The sequence below is a fragment of the Oncorhynchus gorbuscha genome, linkage group LG06 (genome assembly GCF_021184085.1).
Source record: "Oncorhynchus gorbuscha isolate QuinsamMale2020 ecotype Even-year linkage group LG06, OgorEven_v1.0, whole genome shotgun sequence".
Lineage (NCBI taxonomy): Eukaryota > Metazoa > Chordata > Actinopteri > Salmoniformes > Salmonidae > Oncorhynchus > Oncorhynchus gorbuscha.
Window position 1 is genome coordinate 38084611 of NC_060178.1, and position 18621 is coordinate 38103231.

Consider the following 18621-nt stretch of genomic DNA (forward strand, 5'->3'; position numbering starts at 1 on the left):
GGAAGAATGGACTACAAAACAGGATTCATTTCACTTTGTCTTCGAATAGTGCCGTAGGGGTTCAATCTTTTTTCTATTTGTTAATAAAAAGGAGAGGAAAAAAATGTTGCAAAAACCTTGATGTTAATAAAGTTGAAAAATTTGGTTTTTTATAATGTGGTGGTTGCATGGCTCTTTTTTGTCAATGTTGTGGACATTCCATGTACTGTCCTGTGTTGAGATTTGCCTGTACCCTGCACTCACGCGCACAAACATGCAGTCACAACTCACACACACACACACACACACACACACTCACACACACGCACACACGCACACACACACACACACACACACACACACACACACACACACACACACACACACACACACACACACACACACACACACACACACACACACACACACACACACACACACACACACACACACACACACACACACACACACTGTTCCCCTCTCTTCCCACCCCCCATCCGTCCATGGACCTGCTCCCCCTTTATCCACCCCCTTGCCAGTACAACAGATTGTGGTGGATACCCCTCCAGCCAATGCCTAGCTGTGCTGTGTCCATGGACTGCCTGGATACTGCTATACAGCCACTCTGTCCTGACAGAACCCCTGGAATATTATGGTCACACAATGATAGAAACAATGAATTTTGGTTTACAGTAGTAAGTAGGTACCAGCATTGTGACTAGGAGGATGTTGGGAATTGTTCAGATCTACAGTAACAGTTCAACATGTCAAATCAAAGTAGATTTGTCACGTGCGCCAAATACAACAGGTGTAGTAGACCTTACAGTGAAATGCTTACTTACAGGCTCTAACCAACAGTGCAATTTCAACAACAAAAAATATTTTTACAAAGGTATTAGGTGAACAATGTTAGGTGACATGTTGGGTAAACTCCAGGTTCCAAAGAGGAATACTCACTGTGTTGAACATAAAGACAATACCATTTACATGATTAATTATTTGGCACTCATTAACCAGATTCAGTTGCTAAATAATATTTTCAATTGTGGAAAAAACAGATCACGGAAAGACTACAGTTTTAGGATTTGGTATTTGTACAGAGAAATTAGATGTCCTAGACTTAATCTTTTTCTTTACATCATCCAACTTTTTAACGATTTATACAATATTAATAGGCTACGATTTGCAGGGCATGAGTAATTTAACAAGGCGGAGTCATAGCAAAATAGTGCATTTTGATTTGTCCCGGTTGAGCGTTGGATACGCCCTCATTAAGCATTGTGCACAAACACGCACTGAGCATGCGTGCGACACTGGGTAACTTCATGGAGGACAATCTTTCCTACCCATGGTGAATTGTAAACAAATAATCTTCTGCTTTTGGAGATTTTGACGTAGCAATCACTCATTACTTGGTCGTCAAGCGTAAGTTAATATTTTAAACAAAAAAATGTGTTTGCTTTTAAGTAGCTAACTACTGATAAGTAATGTTGCTGAAAATGGTCTTCGCTCTTAGTCAAAGCTACGTTAGCGTAACGTACTAACGTTACTTGCTTCTCAAAGTTGTGACGTTATCAGTTGTTGCGTTATCTTTAACATGTTTGTCAATATGACATGACACAACTACTATTACCTTGTCTTTGATATAGCTGAAATACATTATTAAGTGAACAATTATTCATTTGGCTAGGTTTGTAAGGCATCTTGCTAACGCTCTTTTTTTGTGAGTTTAGGTGACAACACTGGGCCCGTCGTTAAATGACTTGGCATTCAACCAATCACAAATGTAGGAATTTAATTTAATCAGGATTTCGACCAATCTGCAAGTGGGCAGGAACTTCGCAATTCGCTGACGTTAGCTGTCTTGAGGAATATTAGCATGCTAGATTTCTTATGTTGTAGGAAGGAAAAGTTAAGACAACAACGCAATGTTAGCATCATATGAAGCTAGCTACCATCTCACGGAGGAGATCAGAATTTAGTAAAAGACTGGCTTACTGCGAGGTAATGTTAGCTAGATAATTTTAGCTAACTGTCTCATTTAAATTTGAGTTGTTGTTGCTGATATTAACGTTAGGCATTTGTCAGTATCTAGTTACTACAGCCACAGAGTCAAAATGACTATCGCAACTCATTAAAACAAACATTTGCTTTTTAGTCTTAATTGAAGGTCAGGCATACGGTTCGCAGTTTGGTAAGTTTCGGTTTAAAATAAAATGTTAAGAAGATACATTTTAGAAATAGGCGGGGTTTATGACTGGCTGTGGTAACTAGTGACGACCGGCATCTAGCTAGTTAACTAGCTAGTATGCCAAGAGCTAACTTTAACTAGCTAACGTGTCGTTAGCATTCTGAACTGAAGTAATTTCGACGACATTATCTACCTGGCCCCACAATATGTATATTTTTTTCTACTGTGTTTTTGTGTGATTATAGTATACACTTCTGTAGTTGCCATAGTAGTAACGTTAGACTAAGCAGAGAGCTCCTGTAAATATGTACATATACGTTTATTTTGACCTTTTTTTTTTAATCAGCTGTTTTGTTTTTTGATAACATTGAGTTTTATTGCATATTTCTGGTGGTTTTGACCCACAGATGTGCAGATGGACTGGCAGGTAAAAGTCATTATGGCTTAGCTAGCTACTTTAGCTGGCTAATTGTTTCTGTTCAATGATGCATCTGGACACTGTAGCAACTTTTTTGTTTCACCTGGCTGCTGGTTCCTGATCCTTTTTGAAAATATCAATTGAAGAGTCACCTGAAGCTCGAGAGGAATGGAAGCTGCAGCAAAGCAGTGGTCACCAATCTTTTCTTAGTCAATATCACTTTCTTAGTCTATATCACTTTCTTAGTCAAAGTGCAAGCCGAGATCCACCGCTTATATTTTTGGGGAACATTACTTTAAAAAAAGTAATCCTATGCAACATTAAGCTATTAAAAGCAGTACCGTATCAGAGGTTTGTGCAGTTGACTATAGGCCTAATATTTTATCACTGCATATTGGCTTTGCTTGAATTGCCCTGCCAATTCATTGTTAGTTATATTAAAACATTTAAGGTAGGATATATGATCTGTTGCTGTTGCATTACTTGTGAGGCACAGTGGAGTGAGCACAGTTAAATAATTTGCTTTATTTTACTGGGCTGATGGTGCCTGCATCTGATGGTCAGTCTCAGCTGAGGGAGAGCGCAGCAGACTGATGAGGGTCCGCTGCTCAACGTCCATCCGCTCTCCCTTTCCTCTTCTGACACTTGACCAAAAAGGGACACTGTGTTCCAGCTGATGGCGAAACTTAGTTGCACTGCATTATTTCTGCCTCGTGAACAAATTCATGCTGTTACTCCTATGAACAGAGACAGTGAAATATTCCTTGATATTTAAAAAATTGCTAATAATAAAAAAATCCTATTGATGCACATTTCTACTCGTTCAATAGATGCAATGCTGGTTGTAGCACGATGAACACACATTTTATGGCCTTTAAAAGTATTGACAGAACTTAAACATGAACTCACTCAAACAGCTGTTCTTTGCTGTATTTGTTGAGTCTAGGGCTGACCCCATTTAGTCAACTGGTCGGTCGATGGGCTGTTTTTAAAGCTTTATTTAACTAGGCAGGTAAGTTATGAACACATTCTTATTTACAATGATGGCCTAGGAACAGTGGATTTTTACATGTAAGTTTTTACCCTGTCTGCTCGGGGCTTTGATCTTGCAACCTTTCGGTTACAAGTCCAACGCTCTAACCACTAGGCTACCTGCTGCCCCAGGTTGATGGGCTGTTAGTCGACCAATATTATTTAGTTGAGCAGTTGGAAAGTACCTCTTGATTGATGACTGTCCCAATGGACTAATCCATTGCGGAGGCCGCGGGATGGCACATGAATATCAACAGTAGTACATTTACCGTTAATTCCCATTTGCAGAGTGCACAACCTAGGCTACATTTGTGAGAAACAAGTTTTGGTTTATTTCATTCCATTTACGAGTTGTCAATTTTATTAATTGCGTTTGGTTTGGAGCGCTTCTTTCAATGTTTAGTTAGGACACGCACCTTGTTTATGCATAGAAGTAGGCCTAGGCTACCTGTCCTGCGTGCTAATGTAGACTGATAAATGTGCCCTTTTGGAACTAACCACATCTGAACTAACCACCACTGAGCTTCTCCAAGTAATCTTTTCTTCACCTCAAACAGCAAGTAAACAGTCTGTTTTTCATCCATTAAGAATGACAGTAGTTCCTCAATGTAGCCTATTTGAACAATCTTTCCAGCTAACTTCCTTTCCTATCAGTGTGAAAAGTGGAGAAAAAAAGTAATCCTCTGATCCAGTGGAAACATCCTAATAGGCCTACTTGATTACTTTTTATCCCTTGCACAAATAGCCTACAGCTGTGTCTGTCTGGAGCTCACTGGCCTGGGAAACTCTGAGGGCCCAGGATATACAATGTTGCAAGTTTGTTAGCACATTTTAGGCTGATACAATGTTTCAATTTCCTTGCAGACAGGCCATGATATTTATTTTGTATTAGTATATTTTCTACCTGCAGGCTGTTATGTTTTTATTTGTTGGCATTATGTAGGCAATTTTCTTTACATGGCTGGCAATATAATTATTTTTATTTTTTTGGTTAGGCTGTCTTGATCTCTGGCTCAGGTCATTTGTGTGTCTTAATCTTAAACTCAGTAGCTTACATATAGTTGATGTTATTAAAACGTGGAAAATTACACTTAAATTGAGAAGTAGATTGGTCGAAAGAACAGACAACTTTACATTTGTTGGGGACAGCCCCTTTTCTAATCATGGTTTTGAAATATTTTTGCAGCAGCTTTCTTTTTACACCTGCTTAATTTCTGTAGACACGGTAATCTGAGCTATCCGATTGGTCAGCGGTAGGCCCCGGAAGGCAGAGTTTGAAATGGTTCAAAATCGGAACACTTCCCCTACTTGCCGCTCAGGGCAGCTGATTGGGTGCACCTACCACCAACTATGAGGAATTCTTTAATTTAAAAAAAGGCTTCTTTTTTTTTACAGAAATGTTTGGCGATAGACCAGTCGATTGCGATCGACCGGTTGGTGACCACTGGAGGAAAGGAATGCAGTACTGAGGCAGAAGGTTCGTAATAAGGACGACTGGCTACTACTCTGAACTGTGTGTGGTGAGCTTTCTGGCGCCCAGAGCTGCTGAGGCATCACCTAAGTGGGTGCCACACATTGTGAAAGAGCAGGTCCAGTAGCTACACGACTCAAGCTGGTTCCCAGAGTAGCCCTCTACATCAGTGTTTCCCAACCGGGCAGTCCCCAGTGGGTACGTGGGAAAAAAAAATAAAAAAAATAATATTTGGGCCAAATCGGAAGGAAATGGTACTCGCTAAGCAAGCAGTGTTAAGTCGTTTACACAAACAGTTGGTGTGCGACAGGTGGTCGAGACTGTATATGTTATCAACGATGCAATGCCACAGTAGCTACAGTCCATTAATTATTCCTGATATCATTTATACAAAGACAGAATTCACAAATGCTATAGCATAACTGCAGAGTCATGTCTTAAATGTAAAACCAACAGTGACTTAATGATTCATGCCTTCTGGGAATGCTATGAAGTCAAAGTTATGGGCGGAATTAGAGAGTTGGTCGACAGAAGTTGTACAATATAAATGTACTTTTTAATCTATCGGCATATTTCAAGACATGGCATATGAGGGTGTGGTGAGATGCACAATGGGTTGCACTATACTTTTCTTGTCGCTCATTTTGAAAACGTTTTTGTTTAAACTCAATCAACTGACCCTCAATTGTTAAGACAATGCATTTCATTCATTCTATTTAAATATTTAATAAATGAGAAATTTGAGGTCATATGGCATAGTTTTCAAGCACTAGAAGTTGAAACGGTGGGGACGTGGGTCTGAGCAGGTGTTATGTCAGCAATGTTTGTCTATTGTCTTGTCTCTGTGGTTTCTATTGTTTAAAAAAAAATATTACGAAAATAAATACAAATTATCCCTGATAACGAACCTTGCGAATGTCAGACTCCATCCTGTGAAGTACATCAATTGCAATAATGTAAATTAGTCCTCAAACTTAAAGGGAAAATATCAGCCCAAAACCACTAAATATGTGAACAATGTTTTGTTTCATTTTGGCATTTAAAAGAAGGTTGGTAGCAACATGGAAAATCTCTTGTGGAAATCTGTTGCAGCTCAAATTGACTACAAAATCTGCAATGCAATGCCCTCTATGGTTGGGCTGGCTGGCTAGCAAGCAAACATAGCTACACACAATAATACCAAGGACAAGATCAGCATGTAATGTAGCTAGTTGGTGCAGTTTGTTTAGGTGATTTTACAGCTGTCAATTTAGGAGTCTACAAGCTCACCATGGTCAATTTGCGGATCGATGTGCTTCACAGGATGGAGTCTGACAGTCGCAATGGCAGATATACTTTTGAAGAGATGGGGAAATATTGCCCATGCTACGTCAAAGGGTTGCACGGACATTCTGGGCGATTCTGGTGAAAGAAACGCGCTCCATCAATTCAAATTTTATTTGTAACAGGTGCCAAATACATCAGGTGTGAAAAGCTTACTTACATGTCCTTAACCAACCATTGCAGTTTACATAACAATAATGATGCTATATACAGGAGGGTACCAGTACCAAGTAAATGTGCAGGGGTAAAGGTAGTCAAGGTAATTTGTACATGTAGGTAGGAGTAAAGTGACTGCATAGATAATAAACAGTGAGTAGTAGCAGTGTAAAAACAGGGTGGTGGTGTCAATGTAAATAGTCCGGGTGGCCATTTGATTAATTGTTCAGCAGTCTTATGGCTTAGTGGTAGAATCTGTTAACTTCTTATGGCTGAAATCCCATTAACGGGATCGATTTGACAACAGCTAGTGAAAGTACAGGGTGCCAAATTCAAACAACAGAAATCTCATAATTAAAATTCCTCAAACAAGTATTATACGCCATTTTAAAAATAAATTTGTTAATCCCACCACAGTGTCCGATTTTCAAAAAGGCTTTACGACGAAAGCATACCATGCGATTGTTAGGTCAGTGCCTAGTCACATTAAAAACAGCCATTTTTTCAGCCAAAGAGAGGAGTCACAAAAAGCAGAAAGAGAAAATTAATCACAAACCTTTGATCTTCATCAGATGGCACTCATAGGACTTCATATTACACAATAGATGTATGTTTTGTTCGATAAAGTTCATATTTGTATCCAAAAATCTCAGTTTAGATTGGAATGTTATGTTCAGTAATGTTTTGCTTCCAAAATATCTGGTGATTTTGCAGAGAGCCACATCAATTTACCGAAATACTCATCCTAAATGTTGATAAAAAAGTGTTATGCATGGAACTAAAGATATATATATATATATATACTTCTCAATGTAACCCCTGTGTCATATTTCAAAAAAGATGTACAGTGAAAGCACACCATGGAATAATCTGAGTACAGCGCTCAGAGACCAAAACGAGCCATACAGATACCTGCCATGTTGTGGAGTCAACAGAAGTCAGAAATAGCATATATAAATATTCAACTTTGATCTTCCTCGGAATGCACTCCCAGGAATCACAATTCCACAATGAATGTTTGTTTTGTTCGATAAAGTCTATCATTTATGTCCAAATACCTCCTTTTTGTTTGCACGTTTAGTTCACAAATCCAAATTCGCAAGGCACAGGCACTTAGTTCAGACAACAGTTCCATTAGTTCGTGGAAACATGTCAAACGATGTATAGAATAAATCTTTAGGAAGTTTTTTTATCATAAATCTTCAAAAATATTCCTACCGGACAATTCCTTTGTCTTTAGAAATGAAAAGTAACGGAGCTTGTGCTCATCGCCGCATGCGAGACTTAGCTCATGGCATTCTGCCAGACACCTGGTTCTTATTTGCTCCCCCTTCACAGTAGAAGCCTGAAACTTGGTTCTAAAGACTGTTGACATCTAGTGGAAGCCTAAGGAAGTGCAATCGGACCAAATTTTAAACTAAATTGGATAGGCAAAGACTTGAAAATCTACAAACCTTAGATTTCCCACTTCTTGGTTGGATTTTTTTTCTCAGGTTTTTGCCTGCCATATGAGTTCTGTTATACTCAGACATCATTCAAACAGTTTCAGAAACGTCAGTGTTTTCTATCCAAATCTACTACTAATATGCATATTTTAGCTTCTGGGCCTGAGTAGCAGGCAGTTTACTCTGGGCACCTTATTCATCCAAGCTACCCAGTACTGCCCCCCCAGCCATAAGAAGTTAACCTCTTGCTCCTACCTGGCACGCAGGCGTCCCATCTAGAGATCTGGAAATGCAAATGCGCTACGCTAAATGCTAATAGTATTAGTTAAAACTCAAACGTTCATTAACATACACATGCAGGGTATTGAATTAAAGCTACACTCATTGTGAATCCAGGCAACAAGTCAGATTTTTTAATGGTTTTCGGCAAAAGCATGAGAAGCTATTATCTGATAGCATGTAACACCCCAAAAGATCCGCAGGGGACGTAAACAAAATGATTAGCATAGTCGTCGCTACACAAACCGCACAAATAAAATATAAAACATTCATTACCTTTGACCATCTTCTTTGTTGGCACTCCTAGATGTCCCATAATCACTATTGGGTCTTTTTTTCCGATTAAATCGGTCCATATATAGCCTAGATATCGATCTATGAAGACTGTGTGATAAATGAAAAAAAATAGCGTTTCATAACAACCTCATTTTTTTAAATTAAAAAAGTTGACGATAAACTTTCACAAAACACTTCAAAATACTTTTGTAATGCAACTTTAGGTATTAGTACACGTTAATAAGCGATAAAATTCATCAGGAGGCGATGTAAATTCTATAGGAGTCCGTCTGGAAAAAATGTCCGGATATTTCTCAACCAAAACATCCGGAGGGAATCGGTTCCCTTGATTCAGTTTGACCAAGAATCAAAGCCGAAGCAAATGACAAGACTCTAGACATCGTGTGGAAGCTGTAGGTACTGCAACCTCGGCCTCACCTGATTTTTGTCAGCTCGGGGATTCGATCTTGCAACCTTTTGGTTACTAGTCCAATGCTCTAACCACTAGGCTACCTTCCGCTGTTGTGATGTCCAGAAGTTATTTTCGGTCATAAGAGACAGTAGTAGCAGCAACATTATGTACAAAATAAGTTAGGCAATTTTGTCATTGTTTTCCTCATTTGTTTATGTACAAAATAAGTTAGGTAATTTTGTCATTGTTTTCCTCATTGTTTATTTCATTTGAAGCTCATAAAACGGGATTCCCCCCTCTGGCACCATTATTTTGACAAGAAGAAGTGGATGTAGAGACTGTAGGGCTCAAGAAGTATGACATTACAAATTTTTTCCGTGATGTGAGAATTTAACTTGCTATCTGTAGAATCGTATAGCTTTGGAATCGTGACGTTACGTACTTTCGAGGAAAATAGGCACATTTGACACTGACTTTGAGAAGGGATTGCGTGAAGATTAGCTTAGCAACTACATGACACAGCATGACAAGGTGAAAGCGATTGGTTGACAGTCTGCTGGGTGTGGTGTTAGGAATCCAAGGAAACTATATCTCCTTTCTATAATGTCTCTGACAGCGGGATCATGCAATGCACCCTGGACTAAGGAGGCGGGCAAATAGGAAAAATGTGCTAGACCCTCTGTTAAATTACACATTTCATAAGGTAGGAATATCACAAAAATATCAATGGCCCTTTTCGAGAGAAGAAGTCCTCCCGAGTTATGACATCGGCCAATATTGAGATGTGAAATGTATGATGATTTCGCGATGTAAGTCTTATTCATATTAACTTTCATTGTAGTAAGAGCGACTTTATGACGGTGTTATGCATACCGGCTGGATTTCTGCCTTCTTGAACACCAATATCTAAGATAAACATGAAATGACCCTGGGAATCGGTAGGACATCACTCAGATACACAACAAGAAATGAACATTCAAAATGGGTGAACATTTCCTATAACACAAAATAAGTCAGAGGTGAAGCATTGGCTATCAAAATGTGATTCAATTAACACAGACATCAGATCAACATCAAAAACACATGTTCTCTCTTGCTCTGATCTGCAGACACTGGACAACTCCAGGATGGCAACAGACACTGCATCCCAGCAAACTCCTGGCTCCAAGATCATGACCTTTCACCCTTCCATGGAGGAGTTTAAGGACTTCAGCCGTTACATCGCCTACATGGAGTCACAAGGAGCTCACCGAGCTGGAATGGCTAAGGTTAGTGTGTGTGTGTGTGTGTGTGTGTGTTTGTTTCTGAAGATAGAATGATGACTGCTTATGCGTATTATGTTTCAAATGTTTATATCCCATTCTATAAAGAATACACTGCATAAATTAAGACAATGCTATGTTTTGTGTGTGTTGCAGGTTATTTCACCCAAAGACTGGAAGCCCAGACGTACTTATGATGACATAGATGACCTGGTGATCCCTGCTCCTATACAGCAAGTGGTGACTGGCCAGTCCGGTCTCTTCACACAGTACAACATCCAAAAGAAACCCATGACCGTCCAAGAGTTCCGCAAGACTGCCAACACAGACAAGTGAGCTTTAACACTGTTAAACACAGTACTCATTTTTAACATAGTTATACACATGGTTGTAATATAGTACATTCACATTGTTAACAATGTTCTACACATGGTACGTGTTATAGAACACATGATGCATTGTTATAGGCTACACATGGTTGTAATATTGGTTTTATTTCTCAAAACACTGTTGAAGCCATGGATCACAGGCAACAGCCACACTGAGCTAAAGGCTAGAGCGGGACACTAATCCGTAATCTTATAAGAAATCCCGGTGAACCATCAAACAGGCAAAACGTCAATACAGGACTGAGATTGAATCCTACTATACTGGCTCTGACGCTCGTTGGCTGTGGCATGGCCTGCAAACTATTATGGACTACAAAGGAAAACCCAACTGCGAGCTGCCTAGTGACGTGAGCCTACCAGACAGGCTGAATGCATGCATGCATGCATGCATGCATGAGAGCACCAGCTGTTCCGGATGACTGTGTGATCACGCTCTCTGTAGCTGATGTGAGCAACACTTTTTAAACCCTTTTTTAGACATTCAAAAGGCTGCGGGGCCAGAAGTGTACTCCAGGCATTCGTGGACCAACTGGCAAGTGTCTTCACTGACATTTTCAACCTCTCCCTGACTGAGTCTGTAATATCTACATGTTTCAAGCAGACCAACATAGTCCCTGTGCCCAAGAAAGTGAAGGTAGCCTGCCTAAATGACGACTACCCCGTAGTACTCGCGTTGGTGCTTTTAAAGGCTGGTCATGGCTCACATCTACACAATCATCCCAGAAACCCTAGACCTGCTACAATTCGCATAATCTCAATCCTACTCCACACTGCCTTTTCCCACCTGGACAAAGGAATGGCTACGGAAAGTATTCAGAACCTGGACTTTTTCTACATTTTTTTTTTACATTAGTCTAATTCTAAAATTGATTCAATTGTTTTTTTCCCCCCGAAACCCCTCAACTGAAGCTAGCCAGCTAGCTACCAGCTATCAGTCAGCAAACCATTGCTAGCGGTCTTCAGCTAACCGGTCATCAGCTAACCTTTAGCTCGGAAAGCTCTCGCCAGTTCGAACAACGCGACTCTAACCAGAGCATAACGGACCTATTTTTTTTTATCCCCGGATTCCCACCGCAAACGGAACATTTTCAGCTGGATTCTTCACATCTAGCTAACCGCAACCCCGGATGATTACTCCTGGCTAGCGTTTCCACCCTCTTAGCTTGAAGCTAGCCCGGCCAGAGCTCCTGTGCTACCACCGAAGCATACTCCTGGGCTACAATATCCGGACCCTCGACCGCTCTATCGATGTCACCGCATGAAGAGGAATAAACAGACCCACCCCATCGCGACGTCCTTGCTTGCTTGCTAATTCGGCCTGCTAGCTTGTTTAGCCCCGGTCCGCTAACTGCTACCTTGTTTAGCCCTGGCTGTTAGCTTGTAAGCACAGGCCTGCTAACCGTCTGAATCGCCGCGTCTCAAACACTCACTGGACCCATATTTACTTTCTCTTTTCGATTTTTTTATTTGTTTATACCTTCCGGTAACCTGCCTCACCCAATGTGATACGGAATCGCCATTATTTTTAATTTTTAGAACACACTCAAGAAGCTAACCAGCTAACTAGCTACAAGCCATTTAGTCATTGTTAGCCACTGCTAACTGTTTTTAACCTGGATAACACTCGCCAGTCCAGCTTCCCTGCCCCATCCGCCGCTGCCCCCCTGGACACTGATCACTTGGCTACATAGCTGATGCGTGCTAGACTGTCCATTAATCACGGTATTCCATTCTGCTTGTTTATGTTTTATCTGTCGGCCCCAGCCGCACTCAGGCTCTGTGTGTAGTTAATCCGACCCCCCCCCCCCCTGCCTAGCCTACGCCATTTTACCTGCTTTTGTTGTGCTAGCTGATTTAGCTTTTGTCTCACCTACTGTTTTAGCTAGCTCTCCCAATTAAACACCTGTGATTACTGTATGTCTCTCAATGTCAATATGCCTTGTATACTGTTGTTCAGGTTAGTTATCATTGTTTTAGTTTACAATGGAGCCCCTAGATCCACTCTTCATAACCCTGATACCTCCTTTGTCCCACCTCCCACACATGCGGTGACCTCACCCACTACAACCAGCATGTCCAGAGATACAACCTCTCATCATCACCCAGTGCTTGGGCTTACCTCCGCTGTACCCCCACCCTACCATACCCCTGTCTGCGCATTATGCCCTGAATATATTCTACCATGCCCAGAAATCTGCTCCTTTCATTCTCTGTCCCCAACGCTCCAGGAGACCAGTTTTGATAGCCTTTAGCCGCACCCTCATACTACTCCTCCTCTGTTCCGCGGGTGGAAGGTAAACCCAGGCCCTGCATGTCCCCAGGCACCCTCATTTGTTGACTTCTGTGATCGAAAAAGCCTTGGTTTCATGCATGTCAACATCAGAAGCCTCCTCCCTAAGTTTTTTTTACTCACTGCTTTAGCACACTCTGCTAACCCTGATGTCCTTGCCGTGTCTGAATCCTGGCTCAGGAAGGCCACCAAAAATTCTGAGATTTCCATACCCAACTATAACATCTTCCGTCAAGATATAACTGCCAAAGGGGGAGGAGTTGCAGTCTACTGCAGTGATGGCCTGCAAAGTAATGTCATACTTTCCAGGTCCGAACTACTAATTTTGAAAATTACTCTCTCCAGAAATAAGTCTCTCACTGTTGCCGCCTGCTACCGACCCCCCCCCCCCCCCCTCAGCACCCAGCTGTGCCCTGGACACCATTTGTGAATTGATTGCCCCCCATCTAGCTTCAGAGTTTGTTCTGTTAGGTGACCTAAACTGGGATATGCTTGACACCCCGGCAGTCCTACAATCTAAGCTAGATGCCCTCAATCTCACACAAATCATCAAGGAACCCACCAGGTACAACCCTAAATCTGTAAACAAGGGCACCCTCATAGACGTCATCCTGACCAACTGGCCCTCCAAATACACCTCCGCTGTCTTCAACCAGGATCTCAGCGATCACTGCCTCATTGCCTGTATCCGCTACGGAGCCGCAGTCAAACGACCACCCCTCATCACTGTCAAACGCTCCCAAAAACACTTCTGTGAGCAGGCCTTTCTAATCGACCTGGCCCGGGTATCCTGGAAAGACATTGACCTCATCCCGTCAGTTGAGGATGCCTGGTCATTCTTTAAAAGTAACTTCCTCACCATTTTAGATAAGCATGCTCCGTTCAAAAAATGCAGAACTAAGAACAGATATAGCACTTGGTTTACTCCAGACCTGACTGCCCTCGACCAGCACAAAAACATCCTGTGGCGGACTGCAATAGCATCGAACGGTCCCCGCGATATGCAACTGTTCAGGGAAGTCAGGAACCAATACACGCAGTCAGTCTGGAAAGCTAAGGCCAGCTTCTTCAGGCAGAAGTTTGCATCCTGTAGCTCCAACTCCAAAAAGTTCTGGGACACTGAAGTTCATGGAGAACAAGAGCACCTCCTCCCAGTTGCCCACTGCACTGAGGCTAGGTAACACGGTCACCACCGAAAAATCCATGATTATCGAAAACTTCAACAAGCATTTCTCAACGGCTGGCCATGCCTTCCGCCTGGCTACTCCAACCTCGGCCAACAGCCCCCCACAGCTACTCGTCCAAGCCTCTCCAGGTTCTCCTTTACCCAAATCCAGATAGCAGATGTTCTGAAAGAGCTGCAAAACCTGGACCCGTACAAATCAGCTGGGCTTGACAATCTGGACCCTCTATTTCTGAAACTATCCGCCGCCATTGTCGCAACCCCTATTACCAGCCTATTCAACCTCTCTTTCATATCGTCTGAGATCCCCAAGGACTGGAAAGTTGCCGCAGTCATCCCCCTATTCGAAGGGGGAGACACCCTGGACCCAAACTGTTACAGACCTATATCCATCCTGCCCTGCCTGCCTATCTAAGGTCTTCGAAAGCCAAGTCAACAAACAGGTCACTGACCATCTCGAATCCCACCGTACCTTCTCCGCTGTGCAATCTGGTTTCCGAGCCGTTCACGGGTGCACCTCAGCCACGCTCAAGGTACTAAACAATATCATAACCGCCATCGATAAAAGACAGTACTGTGCAGCCGTCTTCATCGACCTTGCCAAGGCTTTCGACTCGGTCAATCACCATATTCTTATCGGCAGACTCAGTAGCCTCGGTTTTTCGGATGACTGCCTTGACTGGTTCACCAATTACTTTGCAGACAGAGTTCAGTGTGTCAAATCGGAGGGCATGCTGTCCAGTCCTCGAAGTCTCTATGGGGGTGCCACAGGATTCAATCCTCGGGCCGACTCTTTTTTTCTGTATATATCAATGATGTTGCTCTTGCTGCGGGCGATTCCCTGATCGACCTCTACGCAGACGACACCATTCTATATACTTCCGGCCCGTCCTTGGACACTGTGCTATCTAACCTCCAAACGAGCTTCAATGCCATACAACACTCCTTCCGTGGCCTCCAACTGCTCTTAAACGCTAGTAAAACCAAATGCTATCTGAGCAGCTAACCGATCGCTGCAGCTGTACGTAGTCTATCGGCAAATAGCCCACCCATTTTTACCTACCTCATCCCCATACTGTTTATATTTATTTACTTTTCTGCTCTTTTGCACACCAATATCTCTACCTGTACATGACCATCTGATCATTTATCACTCCAGTGTTAATCTGCAAAATTGTAATTATTCGCCTACCTCATGCCTTTTGCACACAATGTATATAGACTCCACTTTTTTTTTTACCTACTGTGTTATTGACTTGTTAATTGTTTACTTCATGTGTAACTCTTGTCTGCTCACACTGTTATGCTTTATTTTGGCCAGGTCACAGTTGCAAATGAGAACTTGTTCTCAACTAGCCTACCTGGTTAAATAAAGGTGAAATAAAAAACGAAATAAAAATTGAGTCTTCTTGGGTATGACGATATTATGTTATTGACTGTACGTTTGTTTGTGTAAGTCTGTTTTGTCGCACTGCTTTACTTTATCTTGGCCAGGTCAGTTGTAAATGAGAACTTGTTCAACTGGCCTACCTGGTTAAATAAAGATGAAATAAAAACAAGCTTGGCCCAACTATACTGGGAGTTTCTCCCAATCCTCAAGCTCGGTCAGGTTGGAATGGTGAGCTCTGCTTCACAGCTATTTTGAGGTTTCTCCAGAGATGTTTGATTGGGTTCAATTCAATTCAGAGACTTGTCCCGAAGATTCTCCTGCATTGCCTTGGCTGTGTGCTTAGGGTCGTTGTCCTGTTGGAAGGTGAACCTTCGCCCCGGTCTGAGGTCCTGAGCACTCTGGAGCAGATTTTCATCAAGGATCTCTCTGAACTTTGCTCCGTTCATCTTTCCTTTGATCCTGACTAGTCTCCCAGTCCCTGCCGCTGAAAAACATATCCACAGCATGATGCTGCCACCCATGCTTCAGCATAGGGATGGTGCCAGGTTTCCTCCAAATGTGGTGCTTGGCATTCATGCCAAAGAGTTCAATCTTGGTTTCATCAGACCAGAGAATCTTGTTTCTCATGTTCTGAGTTTCCTGTAAGTGCCTTTTACTGTACCGTACAGGCCTGATTTGGTGGAGTACTGCAGAGATGGTTGTCCTTCTGGAAGGTTCTCCCATATCCACAGAAGTCTGGAGCTCTGTCAGTGACCATCTGGTTCTTGGTCACATCCCTGACCATGGTCCTTCTCTCCAAATTGCTCAGTTTGGCTAGCAAGAGTCTTGGTGGTTCCAAATGTCTTCCGTTTTAAGAATGGAGGCCACTGTGTTCTTGGGGACCTTCAATGCTGCAGACATTTGTTTTGGTACCTTCACTAGATTTGTGTGGACACAATCCTGTCTCTGAGCTCTACGGACAATTCCTTCGACCTCATGGCTTGGTTATTGCGCCAACATGCAATTGTGGGACAATATGTAGACTGGGGTGTGCCTTTCCAAATCATGTCCAATCAATTGGATTTACCACCGGTGGACTCCTATCAAATTGATCATCCATGAGCTGTTTCTACAATGGAAACATTATGCACCTGAGCTCAATTTCGAGTCTCATAGCAAAGGGTCTGAATACTTATGTAAATAAGGTATGTTTTTAGTAAATATACAGACTTTTGCTTTGTCATTATGGGGTGTTGTGTTTTGAGGACTTACATATTTTTTTTTTACATAACAATGTGGAAAAGTCTAGGGGTATGAATACTTTCTGAATGCAGTGTGTATTTTTTATTTTATTTGTAAATGATAAATATTGATACATTACTAGCTCAAACACAATCTGCAAAGATTAGTTAATTGCATATCAGTTAATGGCTCAGCACTGCTACATAGTACATACACCAAAGTAGGCTTGGGCCATATCCAGATTTTCATATCGTCATTACAGTCCTCCTCATCCCTGGATGTACGGTATTACCGGTATGGCCCACAAGGGGCGGCAAAGTTAGAGAATCCTATTGAGCCTTTACCAGAATGCTAACAAAATTAGCACAAACTAATAGTGACATTACATAGACAGTGTTTAGCTAAACTGTAACGAGCGAAAGCGAACATAACTAATTGCAAAGCCAGCTCAAAGTTATGCAAGCATAGTTAGTAGCTACTGAATGTAATTTTGGGTGAGTTCGGACATCTCCAAGCAAAAGTGAGTGAGGGGGGAAAAAAACTGCAAATCAACAACGTTGTGATGAATACTCTTCTGTGTACACGGAGCAGAGGGGGAGAATGGAGGAGGAAAAACCGCTAGTAGGTAGCAAATGGGGGGGGGGGGTAACTGTATGCATCCCTTCCAGAACTTTTTTTAAACTTCTGGCAGAAAACCATTAGCTTATGGCAAACATGTAACTATTGAATTTCATACAAGTGTAACTTCATCACCTCCTGTGCGTCGCACAACAGAGACTTGCCCATACTTATAGAACGCTATGGACTCACCAGCTCCTGCTTTCTCCCGTTATGCTATTTACAAACACGTGACTGGCTCAACTGCTCTGGGGAACTTCATAATGTGGCAGGTGAAATTAAGAAAACAATCTGCTTTTTCTCTGTTGGGTTCTGAGAATATGGAAAATGTATTCATGTCACTGAGGAAGAGAGGGTAATGTATAACATTTTCTTTGTCAGGATTTGTTGTTAGCCATCGGGGATCTTTTGGGAGAAGAGACAGTCTGGTACCAGTCACCATGACAGCCGTGAGTTGGAGTGAGCACTTTGGGGCTGAGGTCAGGTCAAATGAAGTGAGGAAGAATGGGTATCACTAAAGTTCTTACTAGCAACAGATGCATTGGCTGTTCAGATGTGTCAGAGGAGACTCCGCATTGGAGAAAGGGTTAAATATCAGTGCTTTATGTGAATATGTTGTCTGTTCAGCTGTTCGATCCTTTGAGAAGAATAAACTTGGTTTAAGCTTTCATAGTGTCTTGAGTTCTTACTGATAATTAGAACCTAACATCTAAGTATTGCAGAAGTTGACTGCAGGTATTAACTGAAAGTAGCTACAAATATTAAAATGTATTGGAGATATTTCCAAGAAATAGTGTTGACAATATTGAAAAACCGGCCTACCCCATTTTGATATAGTCCCAAGTTTACACCATATACCTACAGTCACACACACAAGCTCAGCAGATTTTAATTTCAAATGAAAAATTAATGTTTATGTAGCAAATGTTAGTGCATCGAACCAAATTGCATCGATTCGTTTTTTAAATTAAACTGAGTCGCACCAAATTGTTCCTGTATCGTATTGGAGCCCATGGCATGTATCTAGATCAGTATCGAATCGTCTTGAAAAGGAAATATATACAGCCCTACTTGTTTAGTTATCTTCTGTTACTTTTGTTGTAGGTTCTGTAACCCCCGATATGTGGATTTTGATGAGCTGGAGAGAAAGTTTTGGAAGAACCTGACTTTTAACCCCCCTCTCTATGGAGCGGATGTCAACGGAACACTCTATGATCCAGTGAGTGATTCCATCTCATTCCATGACCATTCCATGTTCTAATTATATTTCAATAGACCATTCACTG

The 18621-nt window shown here is 41.8% G+C and overlaps 1 protein-coding gene across 3 annotated transcripts in view; it reads left to right on the forward strand.

Annotated features, from left to right (window-relative positions):
* The first annotated feature begins 1264 nt into the window (after positions 1-1264).
* Positions 1265-18621, forward strand: part of LOC124037910 (lysine-specific demethylase 4A-like) — a 53475-nt gene continuing 36118 nt past the window's right edge. Inside the window, exons 1-5 of one of the 3 annotated variants that reach the window (XM_046353156.1) lie at positions 1265-1404; positions 5016-5140; positions 10092-10250; positions 10401-10576; positions 18440-18554. In XM_046353156.1, coding sequence (XP_046209112.1) covers positions 10110-10250; positions 10401-10576; positions 18440-18554 — 432 coding nt within the window. In that variant the 5' untranslated portion in view covers positions 1265-1404; positions 5016-5140; positions 10092-10109. Of the gene's footprint in view, positions 1405-1842; positions 1984-5015; positions 5141-10091; positions 10251-10400; positions 10577-18439; positions 18555-18621 lie in introns of those variants that run through there. The other 2 variants (XM_046353154.1, XM_046353155.1) reach the window with 2 other exon arrangements.